The sequence below is a fragment of the Cydia pomonella genome, unplaced genomic scaffold (genome assembly GCF_033807575.1).
Source record: "Cydia pomonella isolate Wapato2018A unplaced genomic scaffold, ilCydPomo1 PGA_scaffold_79, whole genome shotgun sequence".
Taxonomy (NCBI): domain Eukaryota; kingdom Metazoa; phylum Arthropoda; class Insecta; order Lepidoptera; family Tortricidae; genus Cydia; species Cydia pomonella.
In genome coordinates this window covers 118,371-136,095 of record NW_026907912.1, presented here as the reverse complement: position 1 = coordinate 136,095, position 17,725 = coordinate 118,371, and the positions used below count along the sequence as shown (strand labels likewise).

At 36.8% G+C, this 17,725-nt stretch overlaps 1 protein-coding gene and 1 long non-coding RNA gene across 2 annotated transcripts; both read right to left on the bottom strand.

The window, feature by feature from the left end:
* Nucleotides 1-7,797: 7,797 nt before the first annotated feature.
* On the bottom strand, nucleotides 7,798-13,642 carry LOC133534294 (uncharacterized). The gene is made up of 2 exons (XR_009802004.1): nucleotides 8,561-13,642; nucleotides 7,798-8,461 (listed from the first exon to the last, which is right to left on the bottom strand). It is a non-coding gene; the product is annotated as an uncharacterized LOC133534294 (long non-coding RNA).
* Nucleotides 13,642-16,954, bottom strand: LOC133534296 (uncharacterized). The gene is made up of 3 exons (XM_061873398.1): nucleotides 16,010-16,954; nucleotides 13,729-15,910; nucleotides 13,642-13,687 (listed from the first exon to the last, which is right to left on the bottom strand). Exons 2-3 carry the CDS (start codon nucleotides 14,652-14,654, stop codon nucleotides 13,642-13,644), a joined length of 972 nt encoding a protein of 323 aa, XP_061729382.1. The 5' UTR covers nucleotides 14,655-15,910; nucleotides 16,010-16,954.
* Between the last annotated feature and the right edge of the window lie 771 nt (nucleotides 16,955-17,725).

Below are 17,725 nucleotides of genomic sequence, written 5' to 3'. Positions count from 1 at the left end.
CTCATCACACAAATAAATGCTCTTGCCAGGATTTGAACCCGGGGCCTTCGGCTTCATATGCAGTTATTTATTTATAATATTGATATCCGCAATTCCGGGCACGCACGGCCATCTGTAGCTAAGTCAAAGTACTCAGCGAGCGAGGATCTTAACTCACTGCATATATGCTCTTTAACTTACTGTAGTTTAAGCTTAAATAGGCATCAAGTGATATTCCATAATTGAACAGATTTCAGAAACTTAATTTGCCAGCCAGCCGGTGAAAATTCCTTATCGACCCGCCTGTGAAGGTCAAATCTGACCCTCATTTGGCATACATACTCGTATCATTTTGGAAACGGGCCAAGAGCGCTGGGAGAACAGCCTACTGGAACATACAAAAATCGCATACTATACCTATGACTATGAGTCTTTGAAGAGCAGAGGCGAGTGGAACTCGACACGAAGCATGACGAGTTAAAGGCCCGACCACCTGCGGTCATAAGCTACAATTTTGTCGGAGGGGTGCTGACTTGCGGTGAGTGTGGTCATACATTTACTGCGAAAATAGGCTACGTCAGCCACCACACTTAATCGTAAATAACGATACTTATGTAATAATAGTACCTATAATATTTTATATTTACAATTGTTTCTGTCATATAGAACATGCATATAAAAAGGTCTTTTTGTTTTTCTTATTTTTTCGCAACTGTATTAAAAAGCGTCGTTCGCTACACGTGCGGAACTATCCGCACTAGCATCGAAATGTACTATTATTGCATGATTTCTTTTTAAAAACTACGAGAGATACTAATTATGAGAATGTTAGTGTCATAAATTAAGATGTTAGTAATATAGGTATTAGTAAATAAAATATAAGTAACATTTCACATGAGTACCTACTTATATGACATAACACTGTAAGTATTCAAAACAGCTTATACTTGTTTTTGCTACTATATATTACAAAAAAACATACAGTATACATTTGTATTGTACGTTTAATTTTTTTTTTCTTTTGATTGGCCATAATCTATACTCTATTATCTAAAGTTTATCAAAAACGTTACCAAGTACCTTGATTTCTCAAAAATAGGTGTTTTTTATATATGTACATATATTACGCGGCCGTATGAGGGATAAAAGTGGGCCTTTCTGTTCTATAGGTAGTTCTGTTATTTTTGCTTTTTTGCATTGTATTTATTATTTTTTGTTTAAGTAATATTTTAAACATAATAATTTCCTCATGGGTGATGTGAAAAGCAGTATGTTTCACGTGGCAACAAAATTATTTCCGCCTTAGGCGTTAACACTTGAATCCCTTTGTACGCCCGTGATTCTATTTTAGAATCCTTCCCTTTGTTCAAAATACTTTAGGATACAATGTACACCCTTACCGTAAAAATGTCATCCCTTGTGACATAATCTACTATTACCTCTTTCAAATTAATTAGATTCTTTGCAACAAAAAAGGGTGAGGTATAAACATGTTAAGTAGGTAGTAAGGTAGAAGTACTAGTGCTCGACGCTGCACTAGTACTCGACATGGGCACTTTATGTCAAACTGACAAGGATTAAGTTCGAATACAGAAAAATCTTCGTTGTTCAAATTTAACCTATATTTCCATGAAATAAAGTGCCCATGTCGGTGACTAGTGCAGCGTCGAGCACTAGTACTTCTACCTTATGAGTTTTACATCTTTAACTTTGACTTATGCGTGTTAATGGGTAGTTATGGACAGTGGACATGGTAAAATAATTAAGACTTTAAAGCTCTAAACCGAAATAAATAAATAATAGCCTGCTTCAGCTCCTCCCTGGAAATCCGACAGGTACATTTTGGAGGCACTGGAATGACATACATGTGGGTTCTAGAGGCACAGTGTACAATATTCTATGAGCGTGTTAAGTGTGTAATTGTAATTTTAGTCAGACATAGTAATTGTAATTTTAATTCATTGTATTGTAATTTTAATCTATTGTTTTGATGTATTTCTTTTTAATTTTCTTCTTTTTGACAGTGTTAGTAGGTAGTTAATTCTGAAATAAATAATTTGAATTGAATTGAATTGAATAAATGTCATGTACGAAGAAAAAGTGACCAAGATCTCCACTGCCCAGGGTTAGAATTGAACCAGCGTCTTCTGCGCGGCAGGTGCCTAAGCCCCTCTGCCACTCGGTCACTTTTTCTTCATATATGACATTTATTTATTTATTTATTTTTTGAACCATAACAATTTAATTACAAACTCCTATTTTTAGATTAGTAGAGATATCATCCACAGCACAGGCTTCGTCAAAAGCATAGATACAAAACAGAATCCGCAACAAACTTCGTCCAATCTACATAAGTAAAAATCCGCCACAGGCTTCGTCATTAATGTAGGTACAACATAAAATCCGCAACAAGCTTTGTCCAAAAACCTAAAACTACCTACGATTCCCCGTTAATCCCCGAGACGACACGTACCCGGCGCAAAAGTTCCAAAAATACTGGCCGCATTACCGCGCTGTACTGCCAATGATATTTGCTGGACCAGGTAAGAGCCAGAACGGGGACCCAAACCTCGCTCTCTTAACCGCCGCCCTAGATTTTTAATAAAGGTTTTCACCTCAGAACACCAGGGTCCACCAGTTTCCACCGCAACCGGGACAAAGTCGTAAACTGGTTCCAAGTTTGAGTATTTGGAATGCTTGACCTTTGCTGCACCCTCCGCCGCAGCCCCTGCTCTCCGCACCGTGTGACTAAGATGCGACGGAGCGAAAGTACTGACGCACGTCGCATCCCAAATGAGACTACGCCCCCTCGCCCAAGGAACCAGCGTTAACCCATCCGGTCGTCTGTCCTACTCAAACCCTGAGGCTCTAAAACACAAGGCAGTTGGGCGGATATCAACGCCCGACGAACGATATCATTTATGGAATGATGCCTCGAAAACCTACCAGCACATCTTGCACAACTTAGGCCATGGTGGCCGTTCGCCTTAACCATATACAACAACAACAACATTTATTTCGGTTTATAATTTATAAAGTATTGTTTTTATTTGAAAAAAAAAACATCAAAATATTTAAAAATATTGAATTTGTTCTAAAAGTATTTTAACTCCTTATACCTCGTGGCAAATATTGTAATAGTACATTACGATACAAGTGCGAATTACCTATTCGCACATGTATCGTACAACGTTTTACAGTACATATGGCCCTTTAAATGTTCGACACAGTAACATAATATGCTACTTCTCGCACTAGTGCTATAAAGTAGCCCCATATGTACTGTAAATATTTATTTATGTTTAAAACCAACTCGTGGTGTAAAAATAATAAAGCAATGTAGCTTTAATAGTTCAAATGTCGCTCTTTTGTCTCGTCATGGCGTTGTGAAATGAATTAAGCACAGAGTGTCTATTATAGCAATATTGCTTTTCTAGGTTGGTCCTAGATTACTAACAGCGGGGGACTTTTATATTGCTATCTAAATTGCTTTCATGACCGTAGTCAATTTTGCTACTGCAATTGATCATTGTATTATATGTTTCCGAAGTAGGTGAAAGAAGAATAAATAATACCTTTTTGTATGATTGTGATGCTTGACTGAGCATTAGCAAAGGTCTCCGCTTAAGCTTAGGCAAAAATACTTTCGTATTTCCAGAGTAGGAGTACTAAATATGTTTCTGACAATTCGGTATTAAGTTTTTTTTCAAAAGGGAGGATTCATACATTTTTAGTTTTAAATTATGCTCGCGTGGTCTACAGCTTACAGAACCACTAGCTTAGGTACGACTGACATGCTAACTTTTTTTTGTCGTGTAAATAGAACAAGTGTTTAAAGAAGCTGTGTTTAAAAAACATCCTACTTCAAATTGAATTGATATACCACAGGCAAAAAACCCTAAAATTTTTAGAATACAAGTTTCTTCGACGGTTAAAAAAAAAAACAAACAAAAGTTTCTTCGTATGTATGTTAGTATATTGCGAAGTAGAGTGCAAAGAACATGTTAGCTTAGCACGGGAGCGCTGTGACAATTTCTTATTCGCGAGAAGGTCTACCAGACCTTCCTCTCTCATTAAGGGCTCCCTGGCTCCAATGACCTTCGATCTGAATCCCTTAGTTTTCTAATAGTTTTTGTAGAATGTTTATTATTTTAACATCAACGGCTTTAAGCAATATAGTATCCCATATTTACTTCAAAGTATATTGCGTTCGAGTTTTTTAGGATCAAGTTGAACAATTTTATATCAAAAAACAGTTTTTTTGGCCATAGCTTTTGTGTTAATTAGTTTAAAATTAAAATCTCTGACTTATTTTTAGAGACGTCAAAGACAAAGCCAAATATCTAGATTTCGTATATGTGACATCCTTTACAGAAATCGAGTTATGAAAAAAGCTTTTTAGACAACGTTTAATAAAATCATTAAAAAAATAAGTATTTATTTCGTTCAATATCTGGCAGTCAAGAATGGAGATAAACAATTTAAAAACCGATAGCCGCTTGACTTATAATTCTATCCGTAATGTAAGAGTAACGGCGCAAAACTTGTCAAAAATTTATGAAAACCGCAGGGAGCCCCTTCATACTTATATGCAGTTCAAAAAAGACCGGTAGTTTATCTCGCGGGAAAGATCAGCTACGGCTAACTAGGCAAGCTAGGTAGTTAGGCTAGGCTGAGGATTTACAAGGTAGAGTAGAGTATCTCATAGGTAAGCGTGCTCCACCGTAGACCGCATCATCACTTACCAGGTGAGATCGTGGTCAAACGCCTGCCTATCCTCCATAAAAAAGGCAGGAAAACCAAAGTGAATAGACTGTTCTCTACAGTTAGGAATAAATTGTATGCGCCACGTGAGGTTTGGTAATGCCTGGAGCGTGAGTTATAAGTCAGGGTTTTGCTGAGAGTATGAGCAGATAGGATTCTATAATTTGGCCTAGCTGTACGAGATATAGATACACATATATATACTTGAATATTCATGTCAAATTTTGTGTTTAAAGTGTAATATTGATAGCTTAACTTTGACAACACCGATTGTCGAATGTGTGGCCGAGTTTTTTGCCGGTCCATATTGGGATACCCTCCTACAATTGAGGGGGGATTTAAATCTTCTCGGATCAGAAGTGTAGGGTTAGAGCCGGCGTAGCTTTATTTGACGTTCATAAGCGCATTGTAATATGCCTATTTGAATAATAAACTATCTTTATCTTCATCTTTACCCCGTAGAATCGTGTTCTTCTCTCACTCTCTCTGAGCGTAAATTTGAGAGAGATGGATGTGCGTACTCGGGACCGCAGATATCTTGTTTTAGAATTTCAATTTGTTGTAAGTTTTAGCAAAAAAAGTAATCGATGATTTGCTTCAAAAATAAAATTGCGCATTTTTAAATGAATTTTCATACAGCTTTTGTGCATAAATTGTTACAACTTTTTCAAGTGCGTTTAAGATCTATGTTTGTAATTTTTTCTATGGAATTAAAGTCGAAAAATTCGTTTTTGAATCGGTAAAGTCACTAAAGAAAATCCTAAAGATTGCTAATTAAATTGCTACCGCTAATTAAGCCGCATTTTGATCTAAAAAAATTTTTTTCAAAAACTCCGCCCTTTGAATCTGCCACAGGTACACCGGTGTGAAGTTAGCGGCCAAAGTTATCGGCCAACGATAACCCGACCAAATTAAGAAGTTAACAGTTTTAATACGTGTATTTCCATAAAAAAGAGCTTAAGTGGGATATTAATAGGTCAATGGTGAAGAAAAAAGTGGGGCTTTATACAATTAATAGCGTATCACGATAAATTTTACCAACTAGGTATCAAAAATGACTTGAACAGCCACCAACATTACGTACTACACAAGTTAACTATAAACGCATTTAAAGACATAAAGACGCTTCAAATCTATTATTCACAGAAGATGTTGATTAAATCCTCACATTTACTGTTTACAAAATACATTTACCATGATTATTAGAGTTTTTGTTAAAAAATGAACGGCCATAAGATTCTAAGCATACAAAACTAAATTAAAACCTTTTCTAGACAGAAAGACATTTTCTAATTGATACCAACAATAAAGAGTTAATTTTTTAAAATAAAAATGCATTCAGAACCGACTTTCCTTGCTATATATAGATATTGCAACTGAATAATAGTAAGCGGCGCAACGATTCTGAACAATTTTTTTTTAAAAGTTGACACAATTCTAGATTATGAAAAGTTATTATTACAACAATGAAAACCGTTAATCAAGAGCTATTGTCGAAATATTTAAAATCCAAAAACAACGCTTTTCAAAGTCGATTCCCGAAAAATATCCATTGGCCGAGTTAGCGGCCGAAATCTTCCTGACACAAATCACTACTTTTGACGAACTTCTAGACATTAAGACGCTTTCAAACTTACACCAACGTAGGCAGCTATCGTAGACTTTCATAAAAAGCTTTACAAACCGACTTTCCTCGCTGTCTATAGATATTGCAACACAATAATTGTTAGCGGCGGAACGATTCTGAAACAATATTTTAAAATATTGATACAATTCCAGATTATGGAAAGTAATTATTACATCAAAGAAACCCGTAAATCCAGAGCTTTCGCCAAAGCTTTCGAAACCCAATCGTATCACTTTTCAAAGTTGTTTTCCGAAAAATATCCATTGGCCGAGTCAGCGGCTGAAAGTTTCTTGACAGAAATCAGTGATTTTGATAAGCTTCCAGAGATTAAGACGCTTAGAAACTTATACCAACGTAAGCCGCTATCATGGGCTTTCAGAAAACACTTTCAGAAACGACTTTCTTCGCTAACTATAGATTATGCACCTGAAAAATAGTTAGCGGCGGAACCATTCTGAAAATATTTTTTTAAATGTTGATATATTTCTCGATTATGGAAAGTAATAATTACGTCAATGAAAACCGTAAATCCAGAGCTTTTGTCAAAGCTTTCGAAACCCAATCATATCACTTTTAAAACAAATTTCCTGACAAATATCCATTGACCGAGTCAGCGGCCGAAAACTTCCTGACACAAATCACTACTTTGGACAAACTTCTAGACATTAAGACGCTTACAAACTTACACTAACGTAGGCCGCTATCATGGGCTTTCAGAAAAAGCTTTCAGAAACGACTTTCTTCGTTAACTATAGATATTGCAACTGAAAAATAGTTAGCGGCGGAACAATTCTGAAAATATTTTTTTAAACGTTGATATATTTCTAGGTTATGGAAAGTAATAATTACATTAATGAAAACCGTAAATCGAGAGCTTTTGTCAAAGCTTTCGAAACCCAATCATATCACTTTTAAAATTTGTTTCCCGAAAAATATCCATTGGCCACGTCAGCGGCCGAAAGCTTCTTGACACAAATCACAACCTTTGACGAACTTCTAGACATTAAGACGCTTTCAAACTTACACCAACGTAGGCAGCTATCATAGGCTTTCAGAAAAAGCTTTCAAAACCGACTTTCCTCGCTAACTACAGATATTACAACTGAAAAATAGTTAGCGGCGGAACAATTCTGAAAATATTTTTTTAAATTGTAATAGGTGTGGGTGAGCTCTGGATATGGAGAAGATCCGATTCTATTATTGTTAAAGACCGTTTCCATAGAAGGAAACGTGTTTCTATGGAGTGATCCAGAACTCACCAAACTTCACTACTGAAAAGTTCACAAATACCTTCGGCTAACTACAATCATAGATAGGGTCGCGGTTCAGGCCACTATGGAGTGAGAATAGGTATCCAAAAATTTAAGGTAGGACGCCAGGATACTATCCTCATCAAGCGCATGACATATCCAAATGAAAATCCCAAATTTATTTAATACACACCTTTATTCCTTAAATATATATGACCCGCTACGGTCAACACGAGTTATTTATTAGTAAATAAGTAATACTAAATACTTCTTAGTGACACCACTATTTCTTGAAATTTACACTAAATACATCATAGACATCTCTGTGTCTACGGACAACAATATCAAAATTTGTCTTCCTAACATAACACTGTCTAAAGTAAAAGTTATGCCCCAACCTCCGGGGATGTTTAGCAGTAAGCAATTGCTCACAGGGATTACAGGTTACCTGTTCAGCGTAAAGAGTCCATATTTAACTAAAGGTATATTCATAAAAGTCTTAACTTCACGGACACTGCCAAGAAGAACGCTGCCACCGGATGGCACAGCCTTAGAGAACCAGGGTCCAGAAAAAACCAGGGTCCAGGAAAAAACCAGGGTCCAGGAAAAACCCTAAGAACAAAGAAAATGTTCTAGGTTAAAAAAAATTATGTTTTAACACGTTTAGTTTTATAGAAAAATTATATTTTAAACTGAGGCACAGCGCGATTTAAATTACGGCAATGAAGCGATTAAATGACTTACCGGGGTTTATGCCGTGTCCATTATTTCCTATACCAACGACGGCGCCTGCAGACCGCGTGGCAAGACGAAGAGGTGGTTGACGTTACATTAGGTTTTGCTGGGAAATCCACATAAAACACTATATTAACCCATTTGCGAAAGGACACACTACCTCCGCCTTTCCTTCTTTATATATTTAAAAAGTGTGGAGACTCACCAAGTTATGTTAAATTGAAGGGAAAAGATTAGCAGCCGCCATTTTAGGTAGGCTCTAAGACGCTAAATTATGCACATTTTGGGACGAGCTGTAACAAAATTACATTAACGATTACTAACTTGAATTTACCACAGTTTTAGGAAATAAAACCTTCAAGTAGGTTACATACCCCTAAGATTGATTGCCGAAAGATTTTCTAATATCCTTCACATCTTGAAGATCGATCGAACAATGATTTATCAAAATTCCAATCCGAGAAACCATAGACAAACTGATGAATGAAAACCTACCCATTCAATGGATACGGCGACTGACCGGTTTGACCCTCGGAATAATTCGAAACATCAACAATAAAAAGAGTTACTCATTTTGGGAAGCAAATAATACGGACTTTATTAATAATTGGAAATTATAAAAAGATAAAAGAACCACAAGTATATGTTTATTGTCGTACAACAAGTGTGACCGACCGTCTGTTACGGAACCATGGACAAAAAAAAACCAAATGACATTGACAGCCGTCAGTGTCTACCGCTGAAATAAACAACTGCTCGGTTTTATCAAAATCATACTGTTAATACGTGGTATTTCTATGTTTTAAAAGGTATTTCAATTGTGAAATGTATATACCACAACGAAAACAAAGTGCCTGTGTCCTAGCACAACGCAGGAACACGACATGGATGCGCAAAATGCAACGGAGTGACCGCACAGACTGACCTACCGCTCCGGTAAGTTTTGTCCACTCAATATAGCTAAAAGCGTATATGTAAAGTTGAAAATATCACTACAGGTCTCAGTCCTTGACTGACCCACTATGACATCCGTGTCGAAGACATTTCAACTACCAAATCTTACCAAAACAAACATACCATTTTCTAACCTATAAAGTACCTATATAATATGCTACTCAGCTGTTTATAACACTGGGTGGATACCCCAAAGTGTTACAGTTCATCTTTAGTTGGGTTAAAAAAAATTTTTTTTTTCAAAAAAAATTTTTTTTTTAATGCTATACGCCCAATAGGAAGTGAACACCTTAACCTACGAAACGTAAATAAGAAACCATAGATAATCTATAAAGAAAAACAAGTCTTACAACCAAAGTTATACCTATGACTTGGTGAATGATCAGTTCGACCAAGGAAATCTAATGACTAATTTTGGTTCGAACCTTCTTATTCCTAGTGCGCGCTTTCCTAAACCTAAAAGAAAACGTCAAAGACGGCAACGTTAACAACCTTCCCTTTATTAAAGAAATTGCCTATCACCGACAGTAGTGGAAATATGTAACAAGCTACATTCTCTAGCACAATTCCTAAAATTACAAACAAAAGTTCAGTTACAGTACAGTTTAGCGAGAACGTAGTCCCTTTTTCAATAATTAATAATATTTCATGTAATAGGCCCGTTTAGGGTTTATAAGTAAAGTAAGTTTCTGCAGTTTATTCAGATTATTTAAAGTTTTATGTCTTTATAAGGACACATGAAAGATTAATGTTGGTCCGTGTGCACCCGGTACCAATAAAAAACAAAAACATGGAACAAATACCCAGTCTGATGAAAACCAGCTTGTGCCAGGTCGCCTTCAGTTTAGTAGGTACGTTCAATATTTAGTATCACATAGGATATTTTCAAGTGTAAGTATCCAATTGGTGTTAAGACGAGTACCGCTAGGAAGACGGCTCGGCTTCACCAGGACGTACAATGTCTTTTATATGGAAGTTACCTAGAAGTTTTCCTTCTAAGGATTTTAAAGAGTATACAAGAGGACTCAATTTTTTATGAATGACACATTTGTCATAACGGGGCGCTAATTTAGCAGAAAAATGTTTTGCTGCATTTGACAATGGGAAACATCTTTTATAAACGATTTGTCCTTCTTCCAGTTCTACGTGACGCTTCCTCATGTTATAATACCTAGCGTTACGTTCATGGGAGGCAATCAACGAGTTACGCACCTTTTGAAATACAGTTTTGAGCTCTTTAAGTCTTTCAGAAAAAGCACCACTGGTATCTAATTCGAGCGCGTTTTGATCTATGGGACCTTCGCTATTATAAAGGGAACCATCTAGAATCATTTGACGACCGTGTGTTAAGAAATACGGTGTGTTTTTAGTTACTTCGTGACGAGCTGTATTCAATGCACATTGTATTTCCGATACGTTCTTATCCCAGTTACGGTGATCAGAACGCACGTATGAGGCAATGGTTCTTACTAGTTCACGGTTCACTCGTTCCGTTTGATTCGTCTGAGGATGATACCTAGGGTTATAGAAAATATGAGGGACATCATATTTGGACATTAAGTCTCGAAAGTCTTTGGAAGTAAATTGAACACCATTGTCGCAGAATATATATTTAGGAACCCCATGTATAAGAAATATCCCTTTTTCCATACACTTAACGATAGCTTTAGCAGTTATGTTGCGTAGTGGAAACAAAGTCACATACTTACTGAAATAATCAGCACATACGAAGAGATACTGATTTCTCAGATAAGATGGAGGAAAGGGACCAAGAATATCACAAGATATTGCTTCGCCTGGCGACGATACACGTCGTGGATTACCCATCAAACCAGGACGAGCTAAGTTAACAGGTTTATAAGTTTTACAAATTTCACAAGAGTCGACGTAATCCTTGACGTCCTGAAATAAAGTAGGCCAATAATATATGTCGGCTATTTTGGAATGAGTTTTACCCACGCCAAAATGACCTGCTGTAGGATCATCATGACACTTATTTAGGACTCCATTACGATGCTCATAAGGAAGTACCAGCTTCCAGTCAAATTGAGCTGTCAGACGATACTTATTCTTAGAGTAACGGAAAAGTTTATCATTTTCAATTTTAAAGTTGGGAAAGAGAGTAGGTTTTTCAGACACCTTTTTATATAGATCAAGATACCAAGGATCTTGAATAGTAGCAGAATTTAAAGAACTGACGTGAATACGAGAAAGACAGTCAGGTATGACATGTTCTTTGCCCTTCCGGTGAATTATTTCAAAATTAAATTGACTCAATCTACACGCCCATCTATTTAATCGTCCTGTAGGATTTTTTAAGTTTTGAAACCATTTTAAAGATGCATGATCTGTTACAATATAACATTTTCTCCCTTCTACATATGCACGAAATTGCTCAAGACCATAAATCACAGCTAAGAGTTCGCGTTCAGTAGCTGAATAGTTCGTCTCTGGTTGGTTAAGTGTACGGCTGCAGTAGGCAATAGGATGATCGACTCCATTAAAAGGTTGAATCAGAACAGCGCCTACGGCGTACGAAGATGCATCCGTATGGATATAGAAGCATTCATTAAAGTCGGGACATTTAAGAATAGGAGAAGACACTAAGGCAGATTTAAGTATGTTAAAAGAATCGTTGACTTCATCTGTCCATTCAAATTTTACTTTCTTACTCGTTAAGCGAGATAAGGGACGAGCTATTTTTGCGAAATTATTAATGAAACGTCGGTACCAACCGCACATTCCCAGAAAACGTTTAATATCCTTAGCATCTTTGGGAGTAGGAAAATTTAAAATTACATCAATTTTAGACGGATCGGTTCGCAGACCGTATCGATCAACTAAATACCCAAGATATTTAAGTTCACTCCTACAGAAGGATGATTTTTTCATATTAATAGTTAAGTTTGCCGATTTTAGTTTTTCAAAAACGGCATTGAGCAACCTTATATGTTCATCAAAATCGGAAGTACAAATAATTATGTCATCAATATAACAGAAAACCTTGTGATCAAAATGAGAAGTAAAGAGATTGTCCATGAGACGTTGCATAGTAGCAGAGGCACCTACTAAACCAAAACACATTCTCTTATAATGGAATAATCCCTTCCCTGGTACAGTAAAACTAGTTTTCTCCTTAGAGTCTTCACTAAGAGGGATCTGATGATATGCCGCACTTAAATCAAGAGATGTAAGGAATTTCGCATCGCGTAAGTTGTCCAGTATATATTGAACGTGTGGTACGGGATACGCATCAGATTTTGAAACTGCATTTACTTTTCTACTATCTAAACAAAGTCTTAAATCTCCGTTAGGTTTTTCCACCATAACGACAGGAGAATTCCATGGAGAATGCGAAGGTTCGACAATTCCTTCCCTCAGCATACGATCAACTTCTTTCGCTAAAGCAGCTTGTTTAAAAGGACTAAGTCGATAATATTTTTGTTTTATCGGAGGAGTATCCCCAGTATTTATAACATGTTCAATTAAGTGAGTCTTTCCCAGACCAACCTTATCCGTATCAATTTGATCATAAAGAGATTTAGTAGTCTCAAGTTGAGATTTTTGTTCAGAAGATAAGGAATCATATGTAGTAAGTCCTGTCTCTGACGGTAAAACGTCAAGACTAGCAATATAATGAGAATCAGTCTTTTCTATATCAGTAATGAGGCCAGGAGCTAATCCATAGGCTCTCCAAAAGTTTAAACCAAGTACCATTGGAGTAGCAATCTCCGGTTGAATATTAAAATGTATAAGTTTAACTTGACCTTTATAATTTACTGGTATAATCATATATTCAGTGGCTACGATTCGATGATCGTCAGCTACATTCACCATAACCGGTTTAGTATGTTTTTGAATAGGTATCCCACCGGTGGCGAATACTAAATGGCTGTTGTGGCCCAGGAAACTAACACTGGCTCCACAATCTAATAACGCCTTGAAATTCAAGTTAAGTATATTTAAGAGAGCATATACCCTGTCATCTCCCTTCGGAGGATTAAAGAAGATTGTCTTTTCTGCACGACAGGGAGCAGAAGATCTAGAATTGTTATTAGCAGAAAAGACCCTATTTAGTTTTTTGTCTTGGAGTTACATTTAACACATTCTGGAGTTTTCACCCCTTTTTCTCCGCATTTAAAGCAAACGATCTCTCGAGAGCTCTTACACTCTTTAGTGTTATGATTGGACATACCACATCGAAAACATTTCGTGTGAGAAGAGCTTTGTGCCACAGAAGCAACAAAGTTTCTGGAAGAATTAGGGAAACGAGACTGAAACGACTTATTACGAGGTTCTACATTCTTCGACGGATGGTCAGAGGAAGAATCATTAGTCTTGTTTGAGAGACTCGGTTCGCGAAACTGCTTCGCCTTGACTTGCGCCAATTCAATGCGCTTACACAAAGACTTTAATTGCTCTATCGATTCTATGTCGTGTAAGGCTAAATCCTTGGAATACTCTGGGCGAATATTCCGCATCATAGTATCCAGCTTCTCTTGCTCAGGAACCTCCTTCGTCAGACGCTCATACATCCCTAACACGGTTGATACGAAAAAGACAATTGTTTCGGACTTGGCTTGAGTCCTAGCCCGTATTTCCTGCAACAATTGGTGATCCAAATCAGGTATGTCAAACTCCTCTTGTAGAGCCGCGGTGACCTCCTTATATGTAGTAAGTTTTGTACGTTGCGACCGGAACCACGACAACGCCGGACCCTCAAGAACTTCAGGAAATCCCTTATATATACGACTCTCTGAGATTCCTCTGGCATCTCGCAACTCCTCGAGGCGAGACAGAAACGTACGAACGCAGGTGTCACCTTTGAATTTCAAATTCAAGGAATTTATGTTGAAAGTCTTGTCCGTTTTATAAATAATTTCCCTAACAATACGAGATTCGTTAGGAGATTGAAAATCATCATCTGACCCAGACGACGCAGAAGAGCCTTGCTCATTCAACCGATCTAATAAAGAAGTAATTAATGTTTTCAACAGAAGTACCGCTTCGGTCTCCTGAGGTAACCGTGAAACACGACACAAAAGATATTTGCATCGCGAGGATAGTCTATCAATCGCCGACGCCGTTAAGTCTCCCTTCGCTTCTAAATCTATCTCCTCTACCTTACGTTGGCAGAGCTCCAATTCGGCAACTTCGTTACTTATTAACAAGTCCTGGCACTTCAAACTACCCTTTTTGGCTAAATCTGCAGTCTGTTTTAACGCATGACATAAGCTGGACCGACGCGATACAGGATTAACCGGAAGTCTGCGAATCGCCAGTTCATGTGCCATTTCATCTTTATGTAAATGTATGATTTTACATCCCGCATTTAGGAAATCCATTTTTTAAGATTGATATTTAATATCAGAAGTAAGTCAGTGTCAGGTTTTGAATTGTAATATTTTAAAGTAAGTTAAAACTTTATTAGATTTTAACCCTTTTAAAGTATTTTAAAATAGTGAGAAAATTTCTCTTATGTAAGGCTAATTATTTAGCGTAGTATAGTTTTATTTATAAGTTGGTTAAATTTATAAGTTTAACCTCCAACTCAAGCAACAATTTAAAACAATAACTTGCAATCCCTTTTACATAAAATAACCTTAATACTAAAATAATGCAAAAATGTTTCACTTGGACATGTCATACTCCATAGGCCACACGTTGGGCATGCCACTGTAATAGGTGTGGGTGAGCTCTGGATATGGAGAAGATCCGATTCTATTATTGTTAAAGACCGTTTCCATAGAAGGAAACGTGTTTCTATGGAGTGATCCAGAACTCACCAAACTTCACTACTGAAAAGTTCACAAATACCTTCGGCTAACTACAATCATAGATAGGGTCGCGGTTCAGGCCACTATGGAGTGAGAATAGGTATCCAAAAATTTAAGGTAGGACGCCAGGATACTATCCTCATCAAGCGCATGACATATCCAAATGAAAATCCCAAATTTATTTAATACACACCTTTATTCCTTAAATATATATGACCCGCTACGGTCAACACGAGTTATTTATTAGTAAATAAGTAATACTAAATACTTCTTAGTGACACCACTATTTCTTGAAATTTACACTAAATACATCATAGACATCTCTGTGTCTACGGACAACAATATCAAAATTTGTCTTCCTAACATAACACTGTCTAAAGTAAAAGTTATGCCCCAACCTCCGGGGATGTTTAGCAGTAAGCAATTGCTCACAGGGATTACAGGTTACCTGTTCAGCGTAAAGAGTCCATATTTAACTAAAGGTATATTCATAAAAGTCTTAACTTCACGGACACTGCCAAGAAGAACGCTGCCACCGGATGGCACAGCCTTAAAAAACCAGGGTCCAGGAAAAAACCAGGGTCCAGGAAAAACCCTAAGAACAAAGAAAATGTTCTAGGTTAAAAAAAATTATGTTTTAACACGTTTAGTTTTATAGAAAAATTATATTTTAAACTGAGGCACAGCGCGATTTAAATTACGGCAATGAAGCGATTAAATGACTTACCGGGGTTTATGCCGTGTCCATTATTTCCTATACCAACGACGGCGCCTGCAGACCGCGTGGCAAGACGAAGAGGTGGTTGACGTTACATTAGGTTTTGCTGGGAAATCCACATAAAACACTATATTAACCCATTTGCGAAAGGACACACTACCTCCGCCTTTCCTTCTTTATATATTTAAAAAGTGTGGAGACTCACCAAGTTATGTTAAATTGAAGGGAAAAGATTAGCAGCCGCCATTTTAGGTAGGCTCTAAGACGCTAAATTATGCACATTTTGGGACGAGCTGTAACAAAATTACATTAACGATTACTAACTTGAATTTACCACAGTTTTAGGAAATAAAACCTTCAAGTAGGTTACATACCCCTAAGATTGATTGCCGAAAGATTTTCTAATATCCTTCACATCTTGAAGATCGATCGAACAATGATTTATCAAAATTCCAATCCGAGAAACCATAGACAAACTGATGAATGAAAACCTACCCATTCAATGGATACGGCGACTGACCGGTTTGACCCTCGGAATAATTCGAAACATCAACAATAAAAAGAGTTACTCATTTTGGGAAGCAAATAATACGGACTTTATTAATAATTGGAAATTATAAAAAGATAAAAGAACCACAAGTATATGTTTATTGTCGTACAACAAGTGTGACCGACCGTCTGTTACGGAACCATGGACAAAAAAAAACCAAATGACATTGACAGCCGTCAGTGTCTACCGCTGAAATAAACAACTGCTCGGTTTTATCAAAATCATACTGTTAATACGTGGTATTTCTATGTTTTAAAAGGTATTTCAATTGTGAAATGTATATACCACAACGAAAACAAAGTGCCTGTGTCCTAGCACAACGCAGGAACACGACATGGATGCGCAAAATGCAACGGAGTGACCGCACAGACTGACCTACCGCTCCGGTAAGTTTTGTCCACTCAATATAGCTAAAAGCGTATATGTAAAGTTGAAAATATCACTACAGGTCTCAGTCCTTGACTGACCCACTATGACATCCGTGTCGAAGACATTTCAACTACCAAATCTTACCAAAACAAACATACCATTTTCTAACCTATAAAGTACCTATATAATATGCTACTCAGCTGTTTATAACACTGGGTGGATACCCCAAAGTGTTACAAAATGTTGATATATTTCTAGATTTTGCAAAGGTATAATTACACTAATGAAAACCGTAAATCAAGAGCTTTTGTTAAAGCTTTCGAAACCCAATCATATCACTTTTACAATTTATTTCCCGAAAAATATCCATTGGCCACGTTAGCGGCCGAAAGCTTCTTGACACAAATCACTACTTTTGTCGAACTTGTAGAAATTAAGACGCTTTCAAACTTACACCAACGTAGGCAGCTATCATAGGCTTTCAGAAAAAGCTTGCAAAACCGACTTTCCTCGCTAACTTTACATATTACAACTGAAAAATCATTAGCGGCGGAACAATTCTGAAAATATTTTTTTAAATGTTGATATATTTCTAGATTTTGCAAAGTAATAATTACATTAATGAAAACCGTAAATCGAGAGCTTTCGTCAAAGCTTTCGAAACCCAATCATATCACTTTACAAAGTTGTTTTCCGAAAAATATCCATTGGCCGAGTCAGCGGCTGAAAGTTTCTTGACAGAAATCAGTGATTTTGATAAGCTTCCAGACATTAAGACGCTAAGAAACTTACACCAACATAAGCCGCTATCATGGGCTTTCAGAAAAAGCTTTCAGAAACGACTTTCCTCGCTAACTATAGATATTACACCTGAAAAATAGTTAGCGGCGGAACAATTCAGAAAATATTTTTTTAAAAGTTGATATATTTCTAGATTTTGCAAAGTAATAATTACACTAATGAAAACCGTAAATCAAGAGCTTTTGTTAAAGCTTTCGAAAC

What these genes read in the sequence shown, in the direction of transcription:
- LOC133534296 (XM_061873398.1), bottom strand. Translation starts at nt 14,654, where the DNA reads ATGGATTTCCTAAATGCGGGATGTAAAATCATACATTTACATAAAGAT. An exon ending in CACGACATAGAATCGATAGA is followed by an intron (nt 13,688 to 13,728) that starts GCAATTAAAGTC and finishes AATTGGCGCAAG; the next exon opens with TCAAGGCGAAGCAGTTTCGC.